This window comes from Pagrus pagrus (assembly GCF_965226575.1).
Source record: "Pagrus pagrus genome assembly, chromosome: 14".
In the NCBI taxonomy this organism is placed as follows: domain Eukaryota; kingdom Metazoa; phylum Chordata; class Actinopteri; order Spariformes; family Sparidae; genus Pagrus; species Pagrus pagrus.
Genome location: NC_140198.1, coordinates 7427129 through 7452207, shown reverse-complemented (window position 1 = coordinate 7452207; position 25079 = coordinate 7427129). Strand labels below are relative to the sequence as shown.

General features: G+C 40.8%; 3 protein-coding genes across 4 annotated transcripts in view; 1 reads left to right on the top strand and 2 right to left on the bottom strand.

Moving 5' to 3' along the window:
• The window catches only part of tecta (tectorin alpha), a 40235-nt gene extending 26058 nt beyond the window's left edge, over positions 1-14177 (bottom strand). The window contains exons 1-7 of the mRNA XM_084373016.1: positions 14102-14177; positions 9104-9246; positions 8805-8944; positions 7523-7704; positions 7136-7392; positions 6913-7039; positions 6708-6824 (exon numbers count right to left, since the gene is read on the bottom strand). Of these exons, the coding sequence (XP_084229142.1) occupies positions 6708-6824; positions 6913-7039; positions 7136-7392; positions 7523-7704; positions 8805-8944; positions 9104-9236 (956 nt within the window). The 5' untranslated portion in view covers positions 9237-9246; positions 14102-14177. The remainder of the gene's footprint in view (positions 1-6707; positions 6825-6912; positions 7040-7135; positions 7393-7522; positions 7705-8804; positions 8945-9103; positions 9247-14101) is intronic.
• Positions 14178-16254: 2077 nt separating this feature from the next.
• sc5d (sterol-C5-desaturase) lies at positions 16255-24820 on the bottom strand. Of its 2 annotated transcripts, XM_084374306.1 has the most exons (6): positions 24750-24820; positions 23851-24068; positions 23510-23642; positions 23314-23414; positions 22242-22661; positions 16255-16287 (listed from the first exon to the last, which is right to left on the bottom strand). In XM_084374306.1, exons 2-6 carry the CDS (start codon positions 24058-24060, stop codon positions 16270-16272), a joined length of 882 nt encoding a protein of 293 aa, XP_084230432.1. In that variant the 5' UTR covers positions 24061-24068; positions 24750-24820; the 3' UTR covers positions 16255-16269. The 2 variants fall into 2 exon arrangements, with proteins under 2 accessions (XP_084230432.1, XP_084230431.1); XM_084374305.1 differs by lacking the exon at positions 16255-16287 and having other exon boundaries at positions 20826-22661.
• On the top strand, positions 16348-20531 carry plekhb1 (pleckstrin homology domain containing B1). Its single transcript, XM_084374308.1, has 6 exons — positions 16348-16469; positions 18175-18327; positions 19093-19195; positions 19287-19326; positions 19427-19517; positions 19802-20531. The coding sequence occupies exons 1-6, from the start codon at positions 16433-16435 to the stop codon at positions 19933-19935; spliced, it is 558 nt and encodes a 185-aa protein (XP_084230434.1). The 5' UTR covers positions 16348-16432; the 3' UTR covers positions 19936-20531.
• Positions 24821-25079: the final 259 nt, after the last annotated feature.

Here is a 25079-nt window from a genome sequence, read left to right as displayed (position 1 = left end):
GTTTTTGTCCGTGGCTTTCCATGAATGCAGCACTCTGCAAGGAGATCCTGGGTTGTAATCCACTTGTTAGTGGGGTTGTATGTAAGTGGAGTTTTTCCGAGTGTCTTTGTTTCACTGAAATCTGATTTCCTCTCATAGTCTCAAAACAAACTGGTCAGTTAATTGAAAACTCTAACATCCCTTTTCCACTGCAGCAAGACCAATGGTCTCCAATTCTGCTTTTTCCCTTCACTGATGTCTGACCACTTTGGGTACAAACTCCTGCTCAAGAGGAGATCCTGAAGGCAAGTTTCAGGTACTTATAGGAGTTGCTGCGCACTCATGGACAGTTAGATGTATCATTACATCACTACAAGGACAACTACAACAACACAACAGCAGTACCTACAATTTCAGCACTGACCAGGGCAAGAGACACACTAGTTGGACAAATGAAGACATTCAGGCCCTCATTTGGTTAAAGGAGACCATTCAGTCAGAGCATGAGTCAGTGTTCAGAGATAAAAAGGTGGTATCCCACATCACCAAACGGGAAGGGAAAAGATTAAGGATCAAATGTGAAGATTCTTCTTTCCTAAATTGATGCATAGATCTGTATTTGAGTCTCAGTCCTCTTCCATTGCCTGTCCAAAGGCTGCTCAAGGCTTCTCTGGGTTGCATGAAACCAAACTTGTATGAAAGTCAATAAGGAAATCTATCCGTGGCAGTTTCTTCTATAACTGTACAAATTATGCTACGAAGTTATGTGGTTTCTCATTTTTGACATTTTTTCCAATCGTGAGTCTGCACAGGTTGTTTTATTTTGAAAATTGACTGGATGCTCTTCACAGTTCCTGTTCAAACGTATCCTGTTCTGTGCAGCTTGATGCAGCTTCCTTCAAAACTACACATGCAGCACGTATTTTAAATAGAGCAGAGCTGAGAGCTGCCTCTGGGACGCTACCAGAACGCATTGCACTAGTCTGCTGGTAACACAAGCGTTGCCTCGAATGGCGGTGATAAGCTTTGGCAGCCTCATCGCAGCCATGCCCGGTGGAATTGAGCTGTAAGCGTCGCAAGTTTCTTCAAAGTTAAGGTCATGAGAAGCCCAAGATGCCTGCAGTGGAAAATGTTGTCAATTTCCAGTAAGTGGGAATGTGTTATTCTATCAATTCTTTGATTCTGAAAACAATCAGTGCCAATGTGAGCCAATGGGAAAGTTCATGACCCCACATCCTCTGAAACAGCAGACACTAAAAGTGTCAGGTTTGTAAGACGGATGTAAAGGAGAGATTGGGGTAACGGGTGGCGAGCCAGAGCCGGTTGCGTGAACCCATTCTCACCTAAATGCAGCGGAAGTGTCCATGACACAGCGGCTGGTGTGTGGTTACCATACAGACTGGGCCTCAACGTTTCTCAGCTGCCTCTCCAGAGAGAGAACGCTGCTCCATTCATGGACTGGACAGCCAGAAGACCAGCAGTAACCTAAGCATCAACACTCCTTTTCTCTGTCCCAGACCCGAGATCACCTCAGACTTGTCTCCTCTTTCTGCCAGGGCATCCTGACTGAGCAGCAGCCATGTGCTCTACATTATCCTCAACACAGTGCATTTGTGATTCCAGCTCGGGGGTTATCCCAGGATATATCACTGCTATCAAGAGTCATGCGGAAAGAGAGTGATCTGAGCGGCAAGAAGCAGGGAGAGATTGGTGTTACTTATACAAACACAAATCTGTAAATCTACTCTGCTTAAATAAAGGTTAGATACAATGAATCCTCTTTGAGCCTGTCATGATCATGAAAATGTTAATAAAATGTAAACCATTCATCCTTTTTTTGCCCTCATAATAGTTCCTTGTACATGTAGACAGTTCACAAAAGCCTGCTAACGCACAAGTGTAAAGTTCTTGTAGGTTTTCTTTCAGCTTGGCTGGATGATTAAGGTTCATCGTTTGCCACTGTGTTGGCTTTTAAGGAGCAACCTGGTTTGGAATGATTTTCACCCAAACTGTAAACTCCCAGGCATGAAAAGTTGTTCACAGATTAGCAGAAAGTGAACAAGAAAAACATCGAAGAGCCGCAGATTCTCACCAGCCGAGGCATTTGACATCACACTGAACAGTAAAACTACAAAACTTATGCACAGCAGCTGGTATTTTTATAAACTAATTTCCGCCTGAACTCGTACATCATTAATGCTTCTGTGTCACATAATTTCAACATCGTTTCTACTAAAATAAATACTAAAATGGCATGTCAGGCGAGTAATGGGAAGTTGTATGCTAAAATCTCAGATCCAATCAGACACTCCAATTAAAACATGATTTTTAGTTTTTAAATCAATGTGCAATTTGTGCATTCAATGGGTAAATTTGGCAGATCTTGTTCACCCAGTCTGGATTTGCATAACATTTGTCATAAATGAGATGTAAACTGCAGTCTAAAGCACAGCAATGTGCCACTCATGATACAATCTTTGTGAATGTGGAACTCCTATGTGCAAACACACTACTGAATAAATTTGATCAATATGGTGGACAGCAAACATCTTTACATTCACGGCTGAAAAATTTCACCTTTTAATATAGTCTACGAAAGGCTCAAGTCGAAGCTTAATATCCAGTCAGTGTTCATTATCTAAAGTTCCTGTCCCATTCATCCATTCATCCGGCTCAGAGATCGGATGAGCTGCAGCGGCTCTTCACTTTGAGCACCACCAGAATCTCATCCCCATCTCGGATGCCGTAGGAATGGAGCGCCCTCGAGCCGCACTTCAGCTCCTCTGGTCCCAAGACCGAACACATCTCCCGGTCAATGTAGAAGAGCCGGATCCCGTTGGTGGGCAGCTGCAGCAGAGCTTTAAGCTGTTTCTTCAGGTCGCCCACCGTCTGCTCCAGGCGGAGGCTGACAGGCTCCACCTTCTCGCCCCAGCGAACGTCCACCATGGTGCTGCGGGGGCTCAGGTCCACCTCTGCAAGCGGGGCCAGGTGACCGTACTTGGATACAAGGATGTGGTACCTGAGAGAAAGCACAGAGTTTCTGTGGGTAATCTGTGTTGTAGTTCAGCTAACAAATGTACCACAAGATGCTCTCTTCAGTGTGTTGGTAGCTTTTAAAAATGACAAATGTGGGTATCAGTCAAACTGAACATTTTACGGGCCAATATGCTGAAGTTTTACAAAGAAAAGTACACCGTTTATAGTAATACTGAATTATTCTTACATATTTAATGTAAATAATGTAAATAGCATGTTTTAACATTTCCTTTAAAACCATTTTAAACTAAACTACATGAATTGCAACAGTTCACGCCTCAGGAGTGTCAGTAAATAGACGTACCCTGCTGTTTTTCATAAATAAATAACATTAGTGTTTGTCAGCCTTAATGTCTTATCAGGCTCTGAATGTAGCAGTTATTGACTGACTCCACTTCAGTGGGGTAGCAAGGTCAGGCAAGGTTCAACAAGAAATACTTCCAGCATGCAGCGCCCCATAAATAACTGATACAATTTCTTTGTGTATGGGTTTAACAACTGAGATACGACATGTTAATAAGTAAGCTTTACAGGTGTACTTCTGAACTCTGAGGATAGCCTGGTTAGCAATTCCTCCTTGCTTTCAGTCGTTATGTTAAACTAAGCTTACCATTTTGTGACGCCAACCCTGTACTTATCTAGCAGACTAATTCTGAGAAGTAAAGCACATAGGGAATTCAAATAATGTTGACCAGATCCTGTAATTAATTTAATATATTTTGGCAAAGTAAAATTGACTTGGAGTGAATGAACTAACTATGTGAATGTTTCAAAAAAGTACAGATTCTACCTCAGGAAGATGGTGCTGTGTGTCTTTTAATGAATTATTTAGTCGCTTTTCTTGTTTAATCAGCTGCTATTGTAATACTGAGGGTGTTGAGATCCAACAAGGGCCTCTGTCTGGACTCACTCAACCCAATGACGTGTAGGCCTGTGGCGCTGAGGGAAAGAATAACATGTTTTTTCAAAGGAAAGGAAACCTCCACGTCTCCTAAAAAAATTTCCATCAGCCATTATTACACCCTATCTTTTTGGATGTGCCAACTTCTCCACTTCAGCCACAACGGTTTTGTGCTACATTTCAGATTTTTCCTTATATTTGTGGTTTAGTTTCCCCTCAGGTTTCAAACTAAAAATGATCATAAAAACAGGTAAGGTGTGGGTGTTTCAGAGGCAGAGAAACACCGGGTTCTCTGCCTCCTGCTTGCCGTGAGAAAGCTCTCAGACACCTCAGGGGAATGCGTGTTCGAGATAAGGACCCAGGAACGATTAAATAAAATCCAGGAGAAAAGGCCTGTGCTTTCAAAGCTACTGTAACAGCTGGGCCAATCAAAGCAATTTCCCTTCCCTCCCCAAAACGACCCCACAAAGCCAATCCCCTGGCCTGGGTTTTCTGGCCAAAACTTGTGGTCCACCCTGGGAATTCTCCTCTAAGGCCACTGTGCACAAAGTGCCATTCTAAGAGAAGCCATTTAGCTAAAAGGCTTCATTTAAGGTGGTAAGCATGGTATAATGGGGCAAATAATGCTGCAGGTGATAACAAGTCAGCATTCCAATTGTCTTTTCCAGCATTCTTTCGATAATGGACAGTTAATTAGCTGCAGTAATAACAGCTTTCGGAGCTAATGCAGAAAGTATCTAGCCCAGATCTGAGCTGACTTCTTTTTTGGTATTTCTCTCATTTCTTCTAGTTGAAAGAGGATCTGTTCAAAAAGTTAAATTGTTGATTTCCCCTTTTACCACCGACACTGGCCCTCAATATCCACTGTTCCAGGTCCAGTCCCCATTCAGTCCCTCTCTACTTATTCTACTGGATACTCCGACTCTCAGATTTCTTTTTCAACCCACTTTCCTTGCAACTAATCCTTCCTGTCCGGCCGAAACATTTCTGTCTTTATATTTCTGTGTCCTAGCTCCACAACCCCTAAACCCTTTCCCAGATCACCCACAATTCTCTGTACATCTTTTGTTTCAGAAGTTATGGCGGTTTATCAGCCTCTATCTGTCTAATTTATGGTGTGAGCTGCGTTTATAGTTACTCAAAGCCAGGCCGTGTCAAATGTGTTCACCTGAGAGGCTGTGACCCTCCCTGCAGCGCTCTGATCTGTCGGGGTAGCGAGGCCACAGCCCCGTCCGACAGGAAAGGGGATATTGGTGTGTTCACTGCTTACTGAGCGTGTCCGACACCCCCATAACACCACATGCAGTCATGGTGATCCCTAACATCAGACCTACACTGAGAACCTGGCTCCAAACCAAGACCACAACGACAATGTTTGGAAACTACCTGTGGAGGTATTATACCTCACTGTAGTACTTTTGTGTCTCTGTTGTCATTTTGCTTTTCTATGTGATACTTTTTTTGTCTCTCTGTGATACTTTTTAGTCTCTGTTGTTGCTTTGTGTACATTTGTGGTACTCTGGTGTCTGTGATGGTTTTGTGTCTTTAAGAGGTATTTTTGTGTCTCTTTTGCGTACTTTTGTGTCTTTGTAGTCATTTTGTGTCTAGTTGTGGTGACTTCTGTCGGTTTTTTTGTCTTTTTGTGTCTCTTTGTGTCACTGCTGTTCTTTTGTGTCTGTTCGAGGTACCTTTGTGTCTCTGTTGTCGATTTGAGACTCTTTGAGGTACCTGTGCGTCTCTTTAGCTGTTTTGTGTCCCTCCAGTCGGGCCAGTTCACTAATCTATCCATGTGTAAAATGTGTGAAGGTTTTTGATTTGTTGTGGCGAGGTATGATGGACATGACATGGTTTAAAATATGGGCAGCATACTAAATACATCTTGGATCATTTCATGCAAAACAACACTTTTTTCTTTGCCATAATCAGTAAGACAATTCATAGTCAGGAGTGCTATTCCGGCTCCAGTGACATCAGAAAACAAATCAATCTCTCAACTTAAGGGTTGGGGTTGACAGAGTAGGTGTATATATAAGAAAAAAAAAAAAAATCAACCTGCTACCTTGTGTATCACTTTTCCAATCAGAGAATTCCCGGCACAAAGGACTCATTGAGCAGGGAGAGACTGGTGGCATTGTCTCCCAAAGGTTAGTTTCCCCCAGTCAGGGACTACACCTTCCTTCAGAAATCTCTCTCCAACATTCTGCTCAGGTTAAGTGGAATGCAGTCGGTGAAGAGCGTGGGCAATTATTTGACTGCTGTCCAGCCACCGAGTAGCGCTTTCCAAGTTATTATATCACATACTGTAGATGTATGGAGGACAGAGAGTGGGCTGTTACAATCGTTGCAACTTCACAGGTGTTCCCAGAGGTACGAGTCAATCACGTGGCAGCAAGTGTCGGCACTTGGTGCTACGTGTTCAGGCTCGATATGAGTTATCGAAGACGGACAGCAATATATATGTATTTGAGATGCATATCTAAATCTCTCCCTCAAATCCTGTGATATGATCAGCTTACAACAACGATATTGGTTCATGAACTTTACTCTCTATCAGTAAAAACAACCAAAGCCCACTAATGCCACAGACAATGGCATTAAATACAAGGTAGAAATTTAAGAATAAAGAGTTTATTTCTAGTTCAGCTGAAGAAATCCAAGATAAATGTCAAATTGGTTTGTGCAGGTCGACAATAAACAAGTAACATCCAAGAGTGTACAACGCATGAAAACAAGCTGTGCAAGAGTATAAACGTGCAAGTGTATAATACATGCACACTGTGTGTCTGAGTACCTCTGAGGAAGCTCCTGTCCTGGGCAGTCCTGGTAGTACCTAATGAAAAACCTCTCAGCATCCTCCCTCTCTCCATGAGACACTGCGCCCCCATTTAACACCACTACAGACGGCAACCTGCATGGAGGGGGTTAGGATCAAGATTAATAAGCTGACATGCTTTTAAATTACAAAAAGGATCTGCTGTGTATAGGTTCTGACTCACTGTGCTAAAAGGAGGCTCCGTCTCTCGTGGGTGGTGTAGGGCTGCAGTAAAGGAATCCCCTTTGCTTTGACGTCCTCCAGCTTCGGAAGGAAATTCAGCCTCTCAATGTCGTCCCATTTACTGAGCCCTGAGTACGACAGCGTAACACAGTTATTATTAGTTTACACCATGCACTGAATGTAGGACATGACTGGTTGAAACAGTCTTATTATCTGTTTCAGACCTGAGTTGTTGAGGTTGATGCTGCGCAGGTTGGGGAAGAGAAGCTGCAGCGTTTCCTGAGTGTCATCCACAGACTCCACACTGTTATTGGCCAGAACCAGTGTGCTCAGGCTCGGGTATATCATCCCCAGCTTCCTCACTTCTGCCCAGTGCTGCAGCTGGTTTTCTGTGATCTGCAGCAGACGCAGTGAGGGACAGGACTTGTGGGACTCTGACACGGTGTTGTAGTCGTTCAGGCACAGGAAAAGCTCCTCCAGCCTGATGAGGAGGTGAAGTTGTTCAGTTTTAGGAATAACAAAGTAGGTACAGCGAAACACTTTCCCTTCACTGTACTCTGATTTCGTAAACCGCACAACCACAGGCCACATTTACATGCTTTATCACTTACTCTGGTGTGTTTTGTGTGAGTGTGTGCACGCAGTCCCAGCTTATGTGTGTGTTAATAAGGACCAGTCGTCGGAGCCCGGAGAAAACGTCAGCCATGCTGGGCTCCAGCTTCACGCTGCTCAGAGGGTTCATGCTCAGATTGAGGAAGTCCAGGTGGGGGACATTGGACACAATGGTGCAGATCTGGCAACCCGCAAACATTTAAAGAAAAAACAAAAAAAAAGAAATATAACATCAGTTGATTTTATTAATGTTCTTTAAAAGCTAATACACATTTGGGTGATAGTTACTGTACTTTTTACGCCACAATATTAATTTCAAAGCTTTAGTTACTAGCTACTCTTTAGAATAAGTTTATTAATACAAAATATTATCTGTAAAACTAAGAAATTATAATGTAGAAAGACACAATATTTTTGATATTGGTGCTACATAACCAGAGAAAACAGAAGAAAATGGGCATTGGGCAATGTATACCTACAACAACCAGAATGCACTGCGCATCACCGGACTGGTACACACTCCCACTGATGGATGACATATGGGCGGTGCTTGGTTTTTGCAATACAGGAACCGTATAGCACCACTTCCAGTTCAAGATCTTTCTCTATTACAGCTAAAAAGTATGCTAAAATATGTTTCCAAAAACATTTCAGTTGAGAAACAGGCAGTGTAGTAACAGAATCTTAGTTTATCAGCACTGCCTGGTTTAGACGGTTTGATCACAGTTTGGTGAGACGCCCCTCACTTGATCCGGGAGAGAGAGAGAGGGGGACAACTTTTTCTCGAATCAACTATACTTATACTTTAACATTGTTCATTTGCAAATACTACCGACAATGTACCGATACTAAGCTGGTTGAAAATCAGCAAAGTTCCCATTTCAGTAAAAGATCTGCATACGTCTTCCTCCACATTCTGCAGAGAAACCACAAGTGTAACTGATAAGATTGTATGATTTATTAAGACTCTGAAACTCAGAGTTCACACGGGGTTCAAAGCCTGCAACACTTAGTATAGGCCTTTACACTTTAGCTGTAAAAATTAATGTAACAACACAATGGGGCCTCTGACAGCTTTAGAGGAAAACACACGAGGACTGCAAGAACTGTGGTTGGTCAACAGCAGAGGAAGCTGGTAGTGAAGTCAATATGAAGCAAGTTGAAAAAAATACTCAATTCTCTTCTTTTTCAATAACACACAACATCTCCACTGAAAACTGTGCTCAATGGTTTTGGGATATATTACTGTCAATAAACCAAGTCTGACTCAAGGTGACTCACCTCGCCCCAATCATTAAACTGATTGTGGGACAGGTCCAGCTCCACCACATGGGCACAGAAAGCTGCAATGTCTGAGCGGTCACCAGCTTTAGTGATTCCACAGTTATTCAGAACCAGTGCGCTGGGCAAGAACAGGCGATCTGCAGACAGAGTTAGGTAAGTAAACTTACACTTTGATCTTCTGTGATTTTGGCATGAGCATTTAATGAAGCTGGGCTGAACTTCTCACAAGCGATGTCGGTGCTCACTTAGAATAATCAATATAAAAGGTGATCACGACTTCCTGCATTATCTATTACCTTTGATGGGGGATCCTGGCGGGCTGGACAGAACCACTACTCCTTGGCCGTAGGGGAAGTTCTCTGGGTTGTATTTCTCACCGAGGACTTGGACGAAGGTGCGTGCCTCCTCTTCGTCGGACGAGGACTCCATGGTTCCAGCCCTGAGCAGATATCCGAGGAAGAGACAAAGAAAAAGAGGGTGCAAACAACCAATCAGTTTTTGATTTGACCGACTGTGGAGTCACAGCAACAGGTTCTGGATCAGTTTAGTATCGCTCTGTTTCACTGGATAAGGAAAGAAAAATTAGGCTGCATGACGCATTTTGTACGGTATATTGTTGTTATTGTCAACAAATCCCATAAAAAGACCCAAAACTGACATTGCAAGTTCCTTCCCTGTCTGTGGGACATCAAACCCATATGTTCCTATCAAAGATGTCTTTAAAAACTAGTCACAAATGCATGGCTTGATTTTTAAGGCTTGGTAATTTTACAACAGCTGTGCACTTCAGTTTAGCAAGAAACTGGAAACACTTTGTTTGTTAGGGACTATTTATAGCTGCCGATTTAACGCCTTAGTGATTATTTAAGGCATCAGGAACAACATGAGATCAAATTATGAGTGTGTGTTCACGGTAATGAAGTAAATGCTAGCCAGTACAACAGTATGGTCCACTGTTGTACTTTTGAATAGTTTTAAACATTTAAACATGTTTAAGATCCATTGATTGCTGGTTTTGGTCTTTTCAGCTTACATCACGAGCTCATTAGTTCGTATGAAATGGCTTTAATGGTGTTTATGGCATCACGTCAAAGTGAGAAATTCGTAGCCACAAGCTATAGATTTTAAAAGAGCACTGAAGGAACTTTAACAATCGGAGAGCAAATAAGAGTAACATCAATAACCAAATGTGTCCATTGTAGCAGTGTGAAGATTTTTCAGGATCTATTTAACTAGCTTATATCAGTGACACATCCAGAAAAACACCAGGGGCTTTTTGCAGTTTTAGGATGTAAAAAGAGGCATCTATCCTTCCTTTGTTTGAATATTTTGTGCTTTCTCCCTGAGGACATGTTCAGTCTCTCTGCCTGTCAGTCTTCTGTGGTAAAGGGTCTCACACACACACACACACACACACACACACACACACACACACACACACACACACACACATACACGCCCTGATAGTGGCTGCTCGTGTTCCTGCGAAAAATGACTTCAGCACTTTTGGAGATATTCTTCAAGGACACCATAAACAGACCAAAATATAGACATTTATAACTATACAACTGCACTTGGTGTCAATTAAGTTTTTCTATGAACTGATATCTATAGTGGAACATGTTTGGACCTACACATTTGTAGTTTAAAGGCCCAAAATGAAAAAAAAACAAAAAACACGACCTTGTGTCCTGAAATGAGACTGATTATTACTGCTACCAATACTGATTAGAAGATGAAGAAGCAGTAGTAATTGTAAGTAAAGATCTTAGAAATATTAGTAATGATAGTTGTAAAAATATGAGTATTGTTTGTTTAATAGCTGGTGAAATTAGCTTTTTTGCTAACCCCAAAACATTTAAGATAATGCTGTGTTCAATGACAGTATTTATTAATCTGCACTGTCACTTTTAATCAAACTAATACAGACACAGGAATTATGTAGTAACAGCAGTAGTAGTTAAAGCAGGAGCAACAAGATTTAGATGTACTCCTTCTATGTGTGTTTAACAGGCACAACCAAGGTAAACATTGTTACACAGGAAAAAGGGCAACTGATCAATACTGTGTATAAAGGGCATCATGTTAAAACAGCTACATAAAACATCTCAAAAAAGGTCCTTTCTCGCAATGTTAAAGAAAGAGAGAAAAAATATCCTGCTATATCTGGATCTACACCAAAAGTGATTGAGGTCTATTCTGGGCGAAGACGCATCCTCCATCCAAGTTTAGTGGAAATCCGTTCAGTACTTTTTGCGTAATGTTGCTGACAAACCAACACAAAAATATAACCCCCTTGGCGGACGTAATAAACAGATATTAAACTGATTCAGTGTCTATATATTGTACGTACAGTAAGTTTTCCTTGTTGTTGTCGCTCGTGTTTGCCGATTTGTCTTCAGCGTTTTTTTGTGCGCACGTGTTCGATAAAAAAGGTCTAAAAATAGCCCATCGACACCACAGAATAACCTACTGAAGACACAAGTAGAAGTGTGAGAGGCAAAGGTGACGAGACTGACTGACAAGAGCAGGTGCACCGTCCACACCAATGCTCTTCTTCTGCTGAAGCTGGACCACCTGTTCTCACTGACAGTCATTTTGTGGAGCACTGAAACAATTAGTTGACTCACCGGTTACAAGTTTAAAGCTGCTGTGGGCGATATTTCGATTAAAATAAGTATTAAACAGCTTTATATTCCAAGAGTGTTTGGTCAGTAACTCACGTCTCTCCTCCTACTGGTCGTCCAGTTAAAGGGAAGAGACATTTTCTGGTGCCCCTGCCCACTTTATCCAATCAGGACGGAGAACTTTATGAAGAGGCTCGGGCAACACCTTCTGTTTGCTGCAAAACCGACAGGAAGTTACCTAAAACAACGCTGACAGCATCTTTAAGTTGTATGTATATGTAAATAAAACAGTCCTTAATGAAGGCTCTAATGTTCAGATGTGTTGGAAATGTTGACGTGAAGTGTTGATTCAACTTGAGGGTTATTTTGGAGGATGCTGACTGTGGTGCTGTTGAACTGCTCACGAGTTATTCTGCCAGGTATTTATCTCTTTTAGTAAATGGATTGTATTTATATCGTCTGTTAGTCTAACATCTTTGATGTAAAAAGTCATTTAATAGGTCACAATTATTTACGGTTCAGGTATTTTGTGTTTATTTCTGTTTTAAGGAAGTTAGCTTAGTGACAACAACTGTTACAGCAGCTTTAACAGAAAAACAATTGGAAACAATATTGATAATTGATCTTTTAAGCAAAAATGCCAAAATGTAATTTTTCCAGTGGATTTGCTTCTTTTCTTTGAGATTCTTTGTTCCATTTGTTTGATAAAAGAAGCAATTTCAAGACTTCTCTTTGGGCTATAGGCTGTTGTTTTTTCTGTGTTTTCCTCTTCCAATCTGTAATTGATGGATTAACTGATATCAAATAGACAAAAGCAACAGCAACTGTGTATTTGACACACAGAGATGGAGAAAAACAGACTACAGTTTCTACTATTCCATTAAGTAATGGTTCATTAAAACACAGGACTATGATTACTCTGACTTGGCCAATAAATAATTTAAATACAGAAATCATCCTGTCAACTCTGGCAACAAGCTGTTTATGGTTGGTTGCCAACCTGGCAACCATCTCTGGAAACTTACTGCAGCGGAAATCGCAGCATCAGTGGAGGACTTAGCAATAAAACCAGTAGAAAAAAAGGTTATAGTAATTTAGCAACAGTATCATTATACTAATAGGTAGTAGATCAGTGTTGAAGTACAATCGCCTAAATGTTGCATTAGCCAATTAGTTCACTGAGGCGATTTTGATATTTGTATTGTTATGATTTTTTGATGACATCATCCATATCAGAACATACAGCTGTACAGTCTTGTCCTTGTGTGTCCCCACACAGCACCCAGGTGCCCAGAACTCACTGTCCCTCTCCAGCCCCGATCAGCCCTATCAGTTTCAGACAAACTGGGTCTGATCATCTTAAACTGTTTGCAAAATGACCGAGTGTTTCGTCCGGACCCTGTCTGATGTTTCTGTCATAGATATTCTCTTGTTTCAAAGATCTCCCGATTCGACCTCTGATGTAGCAGAGACCAAAGGAAAGCCAGTTTTCAACAACACATCAGAACTCATGTCTCCTCCGACGCTGACAGAAAACACTGATGAGAACTTTGATGAAACAAGAAGACGAGCGTCTATAAAAAGAACTGAAGAAGTTTGGGAACCAGAGAAAACTAATTTACATGCATGCAAATATGAAATGTCTGTCCTTGTGGTATAAGAACACAGACACAGGAGGACAGCCTTTATATGAAAGGGAAGAAACTTGCATTATAAGGCTGACAAAAAGAAGGTAGAGTGACAGATGGGTACCTGGCAGGGCCTAGAAAACCACTGACAATATAGCCGGAGTACAGTCCAGCACAATGCACAGACAAAAACCTGGAGTCTTTCTAAAAGGGCCTGGTGAACAGATGCCAGAGTAGGGCAAGAGAGAAAAGCATCCATTTAAAACCTGTCCATGTAATGGTACCTTTCTCAGGTCATCACACATTCCCTGTGTATTTTTCCATCAAAATGATTCTTTGAAAAGCTTCTCCTTCACATTTTCTTCAATTCGGCACACGGAAAAAAGCAGAAAGTTATTTCCCCTAATAAAAGTTTTAAGACTACTCCCCACTGCCCTCCGCGGTGTAGATTAGCCCCACGTTAACTGGTTTAAAGACTTAAGAGTTTTACTGCAAGTACCGAATAGCATTAATTGATATATTTATGCCGAATTAAATGGCGACTCACAGCGATTCATTAAAATGGCAGAAGGGTGACTACAGCTGTTATGTACGCTTTCAAATAACCAAAGCAACTTTAAACTTCAAGGTTTTTCAACGAGGTTCGGCGAAACATTCCTCAAGCTGGAGAGCGCACGGCTCTTTCGGGGGGCTGCGTACAGTATAACGGAGGCCTGGCTGCTTTACGTCGCTCGAGCAAGCGACTGGACATAATAACAAACCTATAGTCGACATTTTGACGATAACGGAGGGGACATTTATTCATTTCACGGCAACACGCGCTAACGACGGTGGTGTCACCTGCAAAAAACATTGTGTTTTAAGTACACGGCTGTGCAGCAGCGCAGCCACCTTTTTACCTTTATCGATAAAGGTAACGACATTTCAGCGGCTCATAGAACCGTGTCATCGTCCCGAACTCCAAACCCAACAGCACATGTAAGTATTCATGTTGTATTTTGTAACTGATGCGGTATTTTCGGAGACTGATAGCACTCACCGTCCCCGGAACCTCCTCGGTGTTGTGTTTGTTTTTGTTGTACTTCGGTTAGTTGACAGTTTAAAACACGCCCACTTTTCCGGAAGTGACGTAGTTTAAATGTCTTGTTTACTTCCGCCTTCTCTACTGTACTTTCTTTGAAAAACGGGACAGACAAAATAAATTAAAGATTAATGGAACAGAAATCCTCTTAACCTCAGTGGTTTGCTGGTTTACATATTTTTTATTAATATTATTTAATTTTTTTAAAACTTGTGGTTTAAAATAGCCTAATTCTGAGTAGTGTTTATAAATACATATAATAATACCAAAATAATAATTACTCAGTAACAGGAGACACTGAGTAAGATCTTGATTTGTAAGAAAATAAATAATGCAGGACTAAATTTTAAAAATAACTGCAGTTTTCACCTAGATATAGAACAAATAAAAAGCACAATATTCACCTATATACAGTAAATATATAAATATCTGAATTAAAATGCTATCATTAAAGTACTTGATAAAGTAAATGTTTAAAAATGTAATATTAGAATATTTAAGTGACTACATGAGTTCATGAATTCATCTTCTTGATAATGTAATTTCAGTAAAATAATATTCATCTTGGCTTGTTTTATTCTCTTATAGATAATTAAGATCAAATATTGTTTTTTAAAAAGTCAGAATTGTGCATTAAGTATGAAGGTTGATTGAAGAGTCACATATAAGAAACAAAAACAAAACAGTACCTATTAAAAATGTGGCACTATGTAATTTTTCAGTAGAAAATAATTAAATTGACGGACAATTAGGATACGAAAAAGGAAGAAGCTGGATAAACCATTTCTTTCATTGTATCTGACAGTAGTTTTCATGGAATGATACCACATGCTGCCACCAGATGGCAGTAATGTCATGTGTACAATGGAAAGGTTCAGTTAATCCTCTACTTTTCCCCTCATAGGGTAAAAATAGAGTAAAAGATTACCATGTTTGTGGAGAAATTTCCACCCAAATGCAGTAGTGGAAGAAGTACCAGTAAAACAATCTTAAAATATTCCAGTGTCAATGACAGTGTCAGAGAGGAGCTCAGTGAGAGGAGGAAGGTCAGCAGCCGAGTGTCTGAAGGTCAGGGGTCACAGAAGAAACCCTAACAGAGTATCACTCACAGCTGTGGGGGTAACCTCCATAACACTTTCATACCTTCAAGAAGCAGCAAACACGGTTTCTTTGAGCTGAATGCTAAAAATAAATATTCTAATGTGCTCACAATAAATGTTAGCATGCTGATGTTTAGGTATAATGTTGACCATGTTCGACATCTTACTGCAGCATGTTAGCCACTCGCAGTTTTACAATAAACACTAAATACAACATCATTAGTATCATTAGTTTTTTGTTTAGTCATATACCGAGTATTGGACAACATGTGCATCTTACAAAATCATACAAAACACCCCTCCCCTGCCTCTACACCCCTTTGTTTCTTCTTTGTTTCATTTTATTCACTTAAAATATGATTTATCCAACTTAATTTCTTTACTGATGTCGTGTCATTTTAACCAGGATCCGAACACTATAATAAACCCCCCACTCTAAATGATTTCAACTTGTTAATACAGGGGGAAATGGTCACTTTCTACAAACTGGCCAACAAACTGGCTGGTTAAATCAGTTTTTGAGAAAGTCTGTCACAGAAGCTGGAAGAGGGAGGTAGTTTAAACATGTCATAGTGAGATCACCTATTTAAGACAATGACCACAAATACTGTATACAAAAACACTGTCATTAAGAATTTACTGTAAATATAAATGAGTCAGCTGACACAGAGGAGACTCGTGTTTTCTCGAAGCTACAAGAGGAAATGATGTTACGAGACATCCTGGGAAGACTCTAATAACTGACCTGAGTTACAATTAGGCTAATCCTCCTGTTGTTATTTCAGTGCTGGGATTAATTTTTTAAAGGCATGTTATATATGTGCACATATGAGAGTGGAACAGGGCTCGTATGAGTTCAGTCTATGACACTGTGACACGATGATTCAGGAATATAAATAAGGTGATGACACACAGTGTTAGGAGGAGAAATGAGTCCACAAAGAGCGAAGAAGATGAGAGGGGATGAGAAGGCGTGTCCTAACGGTCCTAATCCAGAATGATCCTGTGAGTCAGAGCCAGATTAATCTACCAGAACCTCACTGTCTGTGGGACAGAAGGGACAAAAACACAGTCCTAAACCAGCTGCTGGATCTTTTAATATTGTAATCACCAAAACTTTTACATTTCTCCTGTTGCTTCGACTGGATTATCATTGTTATAGCAACTGTTAAACACAACAGCTAAACACATGGCGCTGCTGAGGTCGGGCTGGCTGTGGAGACAGAGTGAGTACACACAGGATTTTTACTTTATACATTTTAAATGACAGCCTATGAAGAGGTTACAGGTCATATTAATAACATGTTTATGTAGACAAATCATTTTTAAAAAAACAATACCTGTACAGAGCTCGTAGAAATCAACAGAATAAAAATATCTCTTCTCCTTAAAAACATTATTGTGATTGTGAATCAGTAATTTTGAAATGTTTGTCAGGTCCAGAATGATTGTTTTGTTTATCTCTGAGTGACAATTCTGACAGTTGGTTCCAGCTTCTAACAAGGTTTGTGAGCCACAACACCGCTGGTGTCACGTGGTATCTATATTTTGTCAGCATCAACAGCCATTTTTTATGCTTTTTCCACAAACTGGCAACTACCAAGACTGAGTTTTAAAGGATATGCCCAGCAAACTGATGTGACCATGGGTACTGCCCTAGTGTTAGCAACGTTAGCGAATGCTAGGTAACGTTAGCAACATTGTAGCTTTGGCTGTTAATTTAAGGAGGTCAAATTCAAGACATGATTTTATGCAAACTAGTCCTGGCAAGAACTTTAATAATCAATTACTGTTTTAAATAAATTTTATCCAAATACAATGCCAAAATGTGAAGGTTCCAGTTTCTTGGGTCTTTTTTTGAACAGTAAATCATTGTTTCAGAAAAAATAACAATTTGAGGATGACCCCCTGGCTCTGGGAACGTATCCAGAGTATTTTTTTTCTTTCTTTTAAGCTTATTTATAAAGTTGATGTTAGAGAGACGACTTTCCTGATCTAACAAATCGTGGGAGTTACGATTCATGGTGAGCGCCTTCACAAGTAAATAGGCCACCGTGGTGTTGATATCTTATCTGAACTGATACAAAGCCTGAGCAGCTGCTGTGACCAAAACAGTGAATCTTATACAACACAGATGACAAGAAAGACTTTCTTTTGTTACCACAAAAATAATTGTTCATGTGTTTGACACTGAAGTGAACCTGGATGAATGATAATGTTGCCTGTTTTAAATACAGACTCCTTTCACATTTTAAAACACAGCTAAGTGGAGATAATAGACGGACATGTTGGCAGGAATCAAATATTTGGTCTTTCAGTTATAAAAAAAAAACATGTCCAACCACTGATCTAGCTACATCTTATTATGCATATGTATGTTTTAGACCAACCAGCACTGGATTTATGAGGCGCATGTTGATATTTGATTTGAAAAACACTCTGATAATGATACATCAACCAATATTTATCCATTTAATTAAATGAATAACACCGATGGCACCAATATATTGTATGAACATGTGAGAAGCTGCTACTGGCTGACTTATTGATCATGCTACTGTTTTATAGGACTTTGCACCTTTAGTTCATAGTTCAGGATAAACTCAGGTGTTTCTAACAGGTACACTGAACATTTTCTAGAAAGTGAACCTGTTATGAAACTCCAACCTTTGTCACTTATAATCCCATTAAATTGTCCCTGCCCATGTCTTTAATTGGCTTACCCGGGTCAGTCAATGGGGATGTATCTGCAGGAAAACAGACTATGTACAAATAACATTTGAACTCATGTGTGACTTCTTATATCCAGGTTATTGATCATAGATCTGACTCCTTTATCAACCCTAAATTTGAGGACAGTGAACGGTCATTTTGAGGTTTACTTCGCTGACAGACACTAATGTAACACTGTTACATGCATCTCATTTCCAGCTTCTGTCCTAAAGCGCTGGAAGTTAAACTGGTGTGACCTCTGGATAGACGGGAGTCTTTGCTTCTACAAGACTGACAGCAGGCGAGAGCTGGAGCACCGCGTCAGCCTCAAGACAGCATGTGTGGATGTCAGATCTGGGCTGGAATGTGGAGGTAAAGCACGGCTGGTCCATGTGTGTCACAAGTCTTTACACATGTAAAACAAAAACTTTGACTCACTGTTTCACTACAAGTGAATATTCGGTTATACTTAATTACCACCCAACCCTAATTTGCTAAATACCAGAAAGTACGCATCAGCTCATCACAGAAATGAGCCTCAGCAGAAACTGGACTTCTGGAGCTGGAAAGTGTTGCAGTGCTGCCATTTGGAAAACGTACATCAATTTGGAGTAAGCCAACACTTAAACCGACAATGTGCCTCGTCAGCTGGTGAAGACTTAGAGGCAGATAGTACATTCAGTCACCATGTGGGCGTCACTCGAACTCTGTCCCAGTCCCATACTCCCTTTAATTACCAATAATTCAAAGCAGGATTTGAGTAGGATGTGTGATCACACTCAAGCTGCAACTGGTTGTTAATAAATCGACTAGTCGATCGACAGAAAATTAATCGCCAACTACTTTGGTTATCAAATAATGGCAAACATTTAGCATTTAATTCTGATGATGAGCATTTTTCAAATTTTTGAGATTTTATAAACAGATTAATTGATTAATCACGAGGGTAATCAGTAGATTCATTCATGCAAACCTTTATCTAACAACACAATGCACTCTGAGAACAGAGCTCCAGATGTACCTAACTGAAAAGGCCTGGTCAAAACTACAGCAACATAATGTACTATACAGAGACTTCCATCCGTCTGTGAGGTTTTGACTGACAGACGACTTCTTGAACCTGTTTGTGGGCTGCAGATTTGTCTCCACCAGAGAATAATCCGAGGGAGAATCGCATCGTGGTTCAGCTCAGAGACGGCTCATCAGTCAACCTGTGCGCCAACAGTGAGGATGAATCCATGTAAGTACTCTGACTTCGCTCCTGTCTCGTCCGCTCTGCCTCCCTTTACAACCATCTATCAGGGCTTCACTCCTGTTCATGTCTTTCTCAGAGCGTGGAAGCTGACTCTGCTAGAGACCAGGAGGAACCCGGTGAGTGATCCATGTTCTCTGTCAGAGCTGAAACATCATCTTTTCACTCTCGCTGCTGTTTTGACCTCAGTGCTTAAAAAAGCTTGTTTTCTCTCTGTAGATGTTCACATACGACCCGTACGATGACTCCTACCAGGCAATCCCCATCAACAGATACCATACAGTCTACATCACACCTGGAGCCGGACCAGGTATGTCAACACAAATGCAAAACTTTAAAGGAAGTCAACAGGGAATCTTGTAGCAAAAATGTACTTGTACTGGAGTTTTACTGGAGTTTTGCATTGTGGTATTTAGTGATGAAGCGTATATCGCTTCCACCATGACAACATAAATATTTGCTTAGTTTTTTTGCTTTCAGGAAAATGTGTTTTTCGTTTTTAAGTACAGTGTAAGTACACAATACACTGGCACAAGATAGCCAACAAGTTGACCATAAATATTAAATGCGTCCTCCCTCTGTCTTTTCTCTAAGGAACCCACCAGGTGGTCGTTCAGAGGGATCCGTTTGATGGAGTGATGGAGAATATCGCACTGGGATTACTGGCGGGCATGGCGGCAGGCACAGCCATGAGATCCTTCCTCTGGATGCCCATCTTCTTCTGCTGAGACGATCTCCGCTAATGACTTGAAAACAGACTGCACACAGCCTGTCTGACCACATGGATCATCTGTAGAGAAGCTTTGTTCCTTCCAGAAATCCTCATCGTTTGTATCATCTCTTTTCAAATCACGTCTGCTGTAACAAAGAGCTGCTCTTCTGGTTGTTCAGTTTTTGTCGTGTGTGCACTTTTGGGTAAAAAAGACATAAGGAGCCGAAATGGATGCTGTGTAATGATGTGTTCTTCCTGCTTGCATGTACGACACACTGAATGTACTCATGGGCCTTTGCAAATGTAAAGAAATCAATTTTGTATCTGAATGTTCGTTTATCTGCTGCCTGAATTTCACACTTTGTATGCTAACAGTAATACATGTGCAGTTTGTAAGATGTGTAACCTGAACTAGGAAATAAATTAATGTATTATGAAACAAAACATAAAAATCCATATTTTTAAACTATTTTATCCTAGTTTGATAAAACAAACCCAGCTCACGGTTGACTAACCAGCGTCTTTCTGGACTTTCAACTATATCACAAGGTTTTCATCAGTCGACAGAGCTTGCCATGGAGATGGACCCCTTGACACACCAGCTCTGTAACTAAAACTACAGGTCTGTAGTATTCACTTCCCAGTCTTCATTCACTGATGAAGACTGTGTGATAACTCCTTGAGTTTGGATTGTTGGTGAGTTTTTAAGCAGACACATTAGAAGTTGCAAAAATCCATCAGATGAAAACGGCTTCATAAAGACAGATCCGTGTCTACAACAGATGAGCATGTGCTGATGGAGGACCATGACATTGGGTTTGAAAGTCCAGAAAAAGCTAGTAAGCGGACCTTGAGTTGAGATTTTTATTTTTTGTTTAAAAGGCTGTGAGTAAATTTCACACTCAGTGCATTGTTCTTGTTTTTTATTCAAACAAACACAGGTTTTTCCAAGTAGAAACATTTCATTCTTGTCCTTATCTATATCAGTGTGCAATGTGCATGAGTAGTGCTGAAAGAACTTGAAACCAAAGAACCAACAAACTTCACTAATTTCTTGCTAGATTTGTTGCCTTGTCTTCCCAGGTTAGTGTCATTAGGGGATGGTGATTATATGTAAGCCACCCTACTCCATTGTTATCTCAGAAATGTGTTTCAAAGGTAACAACTACTGCATGTAAAACTCTGTACTCTTACTGCTCTTTGTCTTTTCTGCTCTTGCTACAGTGAATTTTCCTGGTGAAACGGCCTCGTAAATGCTTAACTGTACCAGAAGGCACAATCTTTCTGCAGGAGGGGATACAGCTGCTTATTACCTTAAAGGAAAATTACAGTAAATTTCAACCTGGGCCTTAGACTGCAGATTGCCCTGAACTTCACAGTTAGCTACTCACAGGGGGCTAATACCTGTGTTCACAGCCAGTCAGACTCAGAGTTTGACATTATTTATGTAAAACTGAAATTTGTCAGGAAAGCTTTAAGAGGCTTGTGCTGCATGTCTCGATATGATCTGTATAGATACATTACTGTAGCCAAGGTGGCAAATGTAGACTTATGCCAAGTTCACACTACAGGTTTGTAACCCCAGTTTTCCACTCAGAGATCGCAGACAAAAGCCCCAGATCACACTCCTGGAGCGGCAACCGCTATCTGTTCAAAGACGCGATCTAAGAGCCTCAACGACGCCCACAAGATACCAAGCAGGCTAAATATCTGGAGCTGTACGCATTTATTACAAAAATATCTATTTACCTCCAAATCTCTCATCCACATTCTTTAACCTCCTTGTTCTTTTTGCTGCTGCGAATCAGCGCACAAACAACTCGGACCGCTCGTTTTTTGTGTCACTTTCCGGATGAGTTTTTGTTACAAACACAACAGAGTTTGAAGACCAAGCAGACTCGTCAGCGATCCCTTCTGGTGAAACGTCTTGTAATATGTGACCCCATGTTCGCTCGTCTGTCATGTGGTGTGCAAACCAGAATGATCAAGACAAAAAGTTCTGTAGTGTGAAGATTAGCAGTTGTTGGTTTGCCACATTTTTTAGATGCAGTCGGAATTTGCAACAATGAACTACTTGTTAAATTTAAGATTTAGTCTAAATCGACACCAGTCCATGCCTTTATGGAAATCAATCCCACTCCAAACAGGCAACTGGCAATATTTGGCAAATAAAGTACAGGAACTTAAATTATGCTCTGATGTGTTTTCTGAATGTAGCAAATTGTCTTTACAAAAATAGTTCTAACTTTAAGTAATCAATCATAATTTCCTCTTCTGTTACTCCTCTTTACACATGATTTCTCTCTGAGTGTGTCCATTCACCTGCCCGTTAGCCTTCACTGTGTCACCTCCGAGCTTTCCCTCCGCTTGAAGCTTCTTGATCTGATCCATGGGACCCTTGCCCATCAGAGCCGACGGGTGTCTGTAGGAGCCTCCCAGGCGGTCCCACAGAGTGAAGTACTGGCCGTAATTGTAGTCGAAGAACAGGTGGTGGTCGGTGTGGTGAGCCGAGCCGTTGATGACGCTCGTCAGACTGTCGGGGACGCGATAGTCACCGTCGTGGATAGAGATGGTCCAGATGTTGACGAAGATGTAGAGTGCCAGGTAGAGCACCTTGTGAAGGGGGAAGAGGAAGGGGTAGATGTGGTACGGGAGTCCCTGCATGAAGCCGTCGACCGGGTGGAAGGCGTGGCTGGCAAAGGGAGTGGTGATCTTCCACAGGTGGTGGGGTTTGTGAAACAGCTGTTGGTGACAAGGACAACACAGAGGTCAGACAAGAGAGACAGTGCTTTCTCTAAAAATATCACCTTTGCATAATTTCAATTTATTTATGGTAATTATACAAAAGTATCAAGTGGTGATGATGTTACGGACACTACAGAGAAGTGTATGAATATTGAAGACAGGAAAGATGCTGTAAATGAGGGTAAACAGTACTTCTCTGTTGTTTAACTTTGATTTCCTTTTTTAAGGACTACGTGACTGAATACTAATTGCTAACTAATTAGCCTCATGTTTTGTTTCTGGATTATTGGGGTACGTTCCAGCATAGCATAATTTGAACGTAGTTTCTGACTTAAAATGTAGTTTACGCACTTCTAACCAGCTGAAATAGTTGTTGTCAAGTCCTCCACAACATAGCGGTTGGTATGGTTAATTGTTTTTGAAAGGCAGGATAACTTATGTGAATTACTTAGAGAAGCAAATGATAATATTTTGCTTTTCTTGGTCTACAGTCGGACATGGCCAAATTCCTTTGAAGAGGGGAAACACATGTGATAGATACAATCATATTGGCAGGTAGTCAACATTGCGGCATCATAACGAATATTAAAAAGTGGTTTGGACCCATATCTACGTTTCAGTAACTGTACTTTGGCACAGCTGTGCTCACCTTGTAAATGAGCTTATGATGTAAGAAGCGATGAATCCAGTAGATACACATGTCAGTGAAAAACAGGAAGGAGACCATACTCAGGAAGAGCCCAGGCCAACCTGAAAGCACATAGACCACATCACCACCAAGAACGTCATGGAAGCAACAAGATTACAGAACAAGTGAGAGTTGGTGAGGATGTCCTTCAACTGACCGAGTGGGGAATCATCAACGTTGTCATACAGTTTGCTGTATCCTCTGACTTCAGCGAAAAACAAGGCCACTGTGGGAATGCTGATCACGGGAAGAGAGGTCATCGCATATTTGATCTCTCTTTGAACCTGATTCTGAAAAGGAGAAAACAAAAGTTTACATCTAAAGGCGCACTATGGAGTTTTTATTAAAAGGTTGTATTCATCGCATAACTAGATTGCATTTCATTCTGCAGGCGTTTCAATACATTTCTCCACCGCTTGTAGTTTCAAAGTTCAATCGATCACTTCAGGTTTGGCAGTACCAACACACCGATCATAAAATGAGATACAAGCTTTATACCTCTAAGAAGTGTGGGTGTTTCTTTAGATTGTGGTTGAAGATGAGGTAATAACTGATGGCTCCCAGGCCCAGATACAGGACTGCAGCCCCGAGGTTGGTCAGCACCAGCAGGCTGATAATCTGCCGCAGGGCCCCATCCTCAGGCCACGAAGCCGGGTACACATACGGGGTGAGGACGTAGTAGTCCGCAACGTTCAGCACAAGATCCATGGTTGAATCTGTGAAGGGTGAAAGAGACACAGAGAAGTTCTTTGAGGCATGTTTAACATCTTACATAACCCACCCTCTTTTTTACATTTATAAACTGTAACAATCAATAAATGCTCTAAAATCACAGTGTTTACTGAGTATTTCTATTAATGTTCTATAGCTATTAGTATGCAACGTTATAGTATGATGTATAAATACAAAAAGTATTCACATAGTACTCCAAACACTGCACTCTCTCTTAGTTGAAAGAACTATTTTCACAGTAGTTTTTACACCTTCCTCCATAAAAGGAAACCATTACACTATGTGATCATGATTATAACGTCTTTGTATAAGTTAATGAGCTGAATAATGGACCTCTGACTCGTGAAAGGTGGCCAAATCCTCACTTTACACTTCTATCACAACAATTTCTCATTTCCAAAGTGAGCTACATTAACCGTCAGGTGATGCACACCAGTGAATATAGCATGTTATGCTAACCGTATGCCTACTTTATAACGACAAAAAAACACATTTATGCAACTTCCAAACCGACCGTTAACGTTACGTGTGACACAAGGTTAATATTTTTGTTCCATTACCAAACACTAAAGGCTGCAACACATTGTAATATCAGCGTATATGTGAGCTGCACTGTCATATTTTTAATATAAAGTAATTTATATCAAAGCTTAATGAAAATGTACCTGGTGCACTGTAGGTTGCTCCGGTTCCGGTACAGCGGTGGAGAGAAGCGCACTAAGCTAAAGGAGGGCCAGAAACCAATCAGTGCTCACTTGTCCATTGCGTCACAACAAGGGCAACCAATGAGCGCGCAGTTTCTCGTCACGGCAGGTTTGTTTTTAATTCTGATTGGTCAATTGTCGGATCTGCTCATGGTGTTACAGAACAGTGACTGTGGTGGCACAGACTGAGCCCATGGGTGCACAGATATCGATAAATAGACAGATGGCTGATTAATACTTTATATATGCCCGGGGGGGGGGGGAAATCACATGATACAAGACAATAGCACA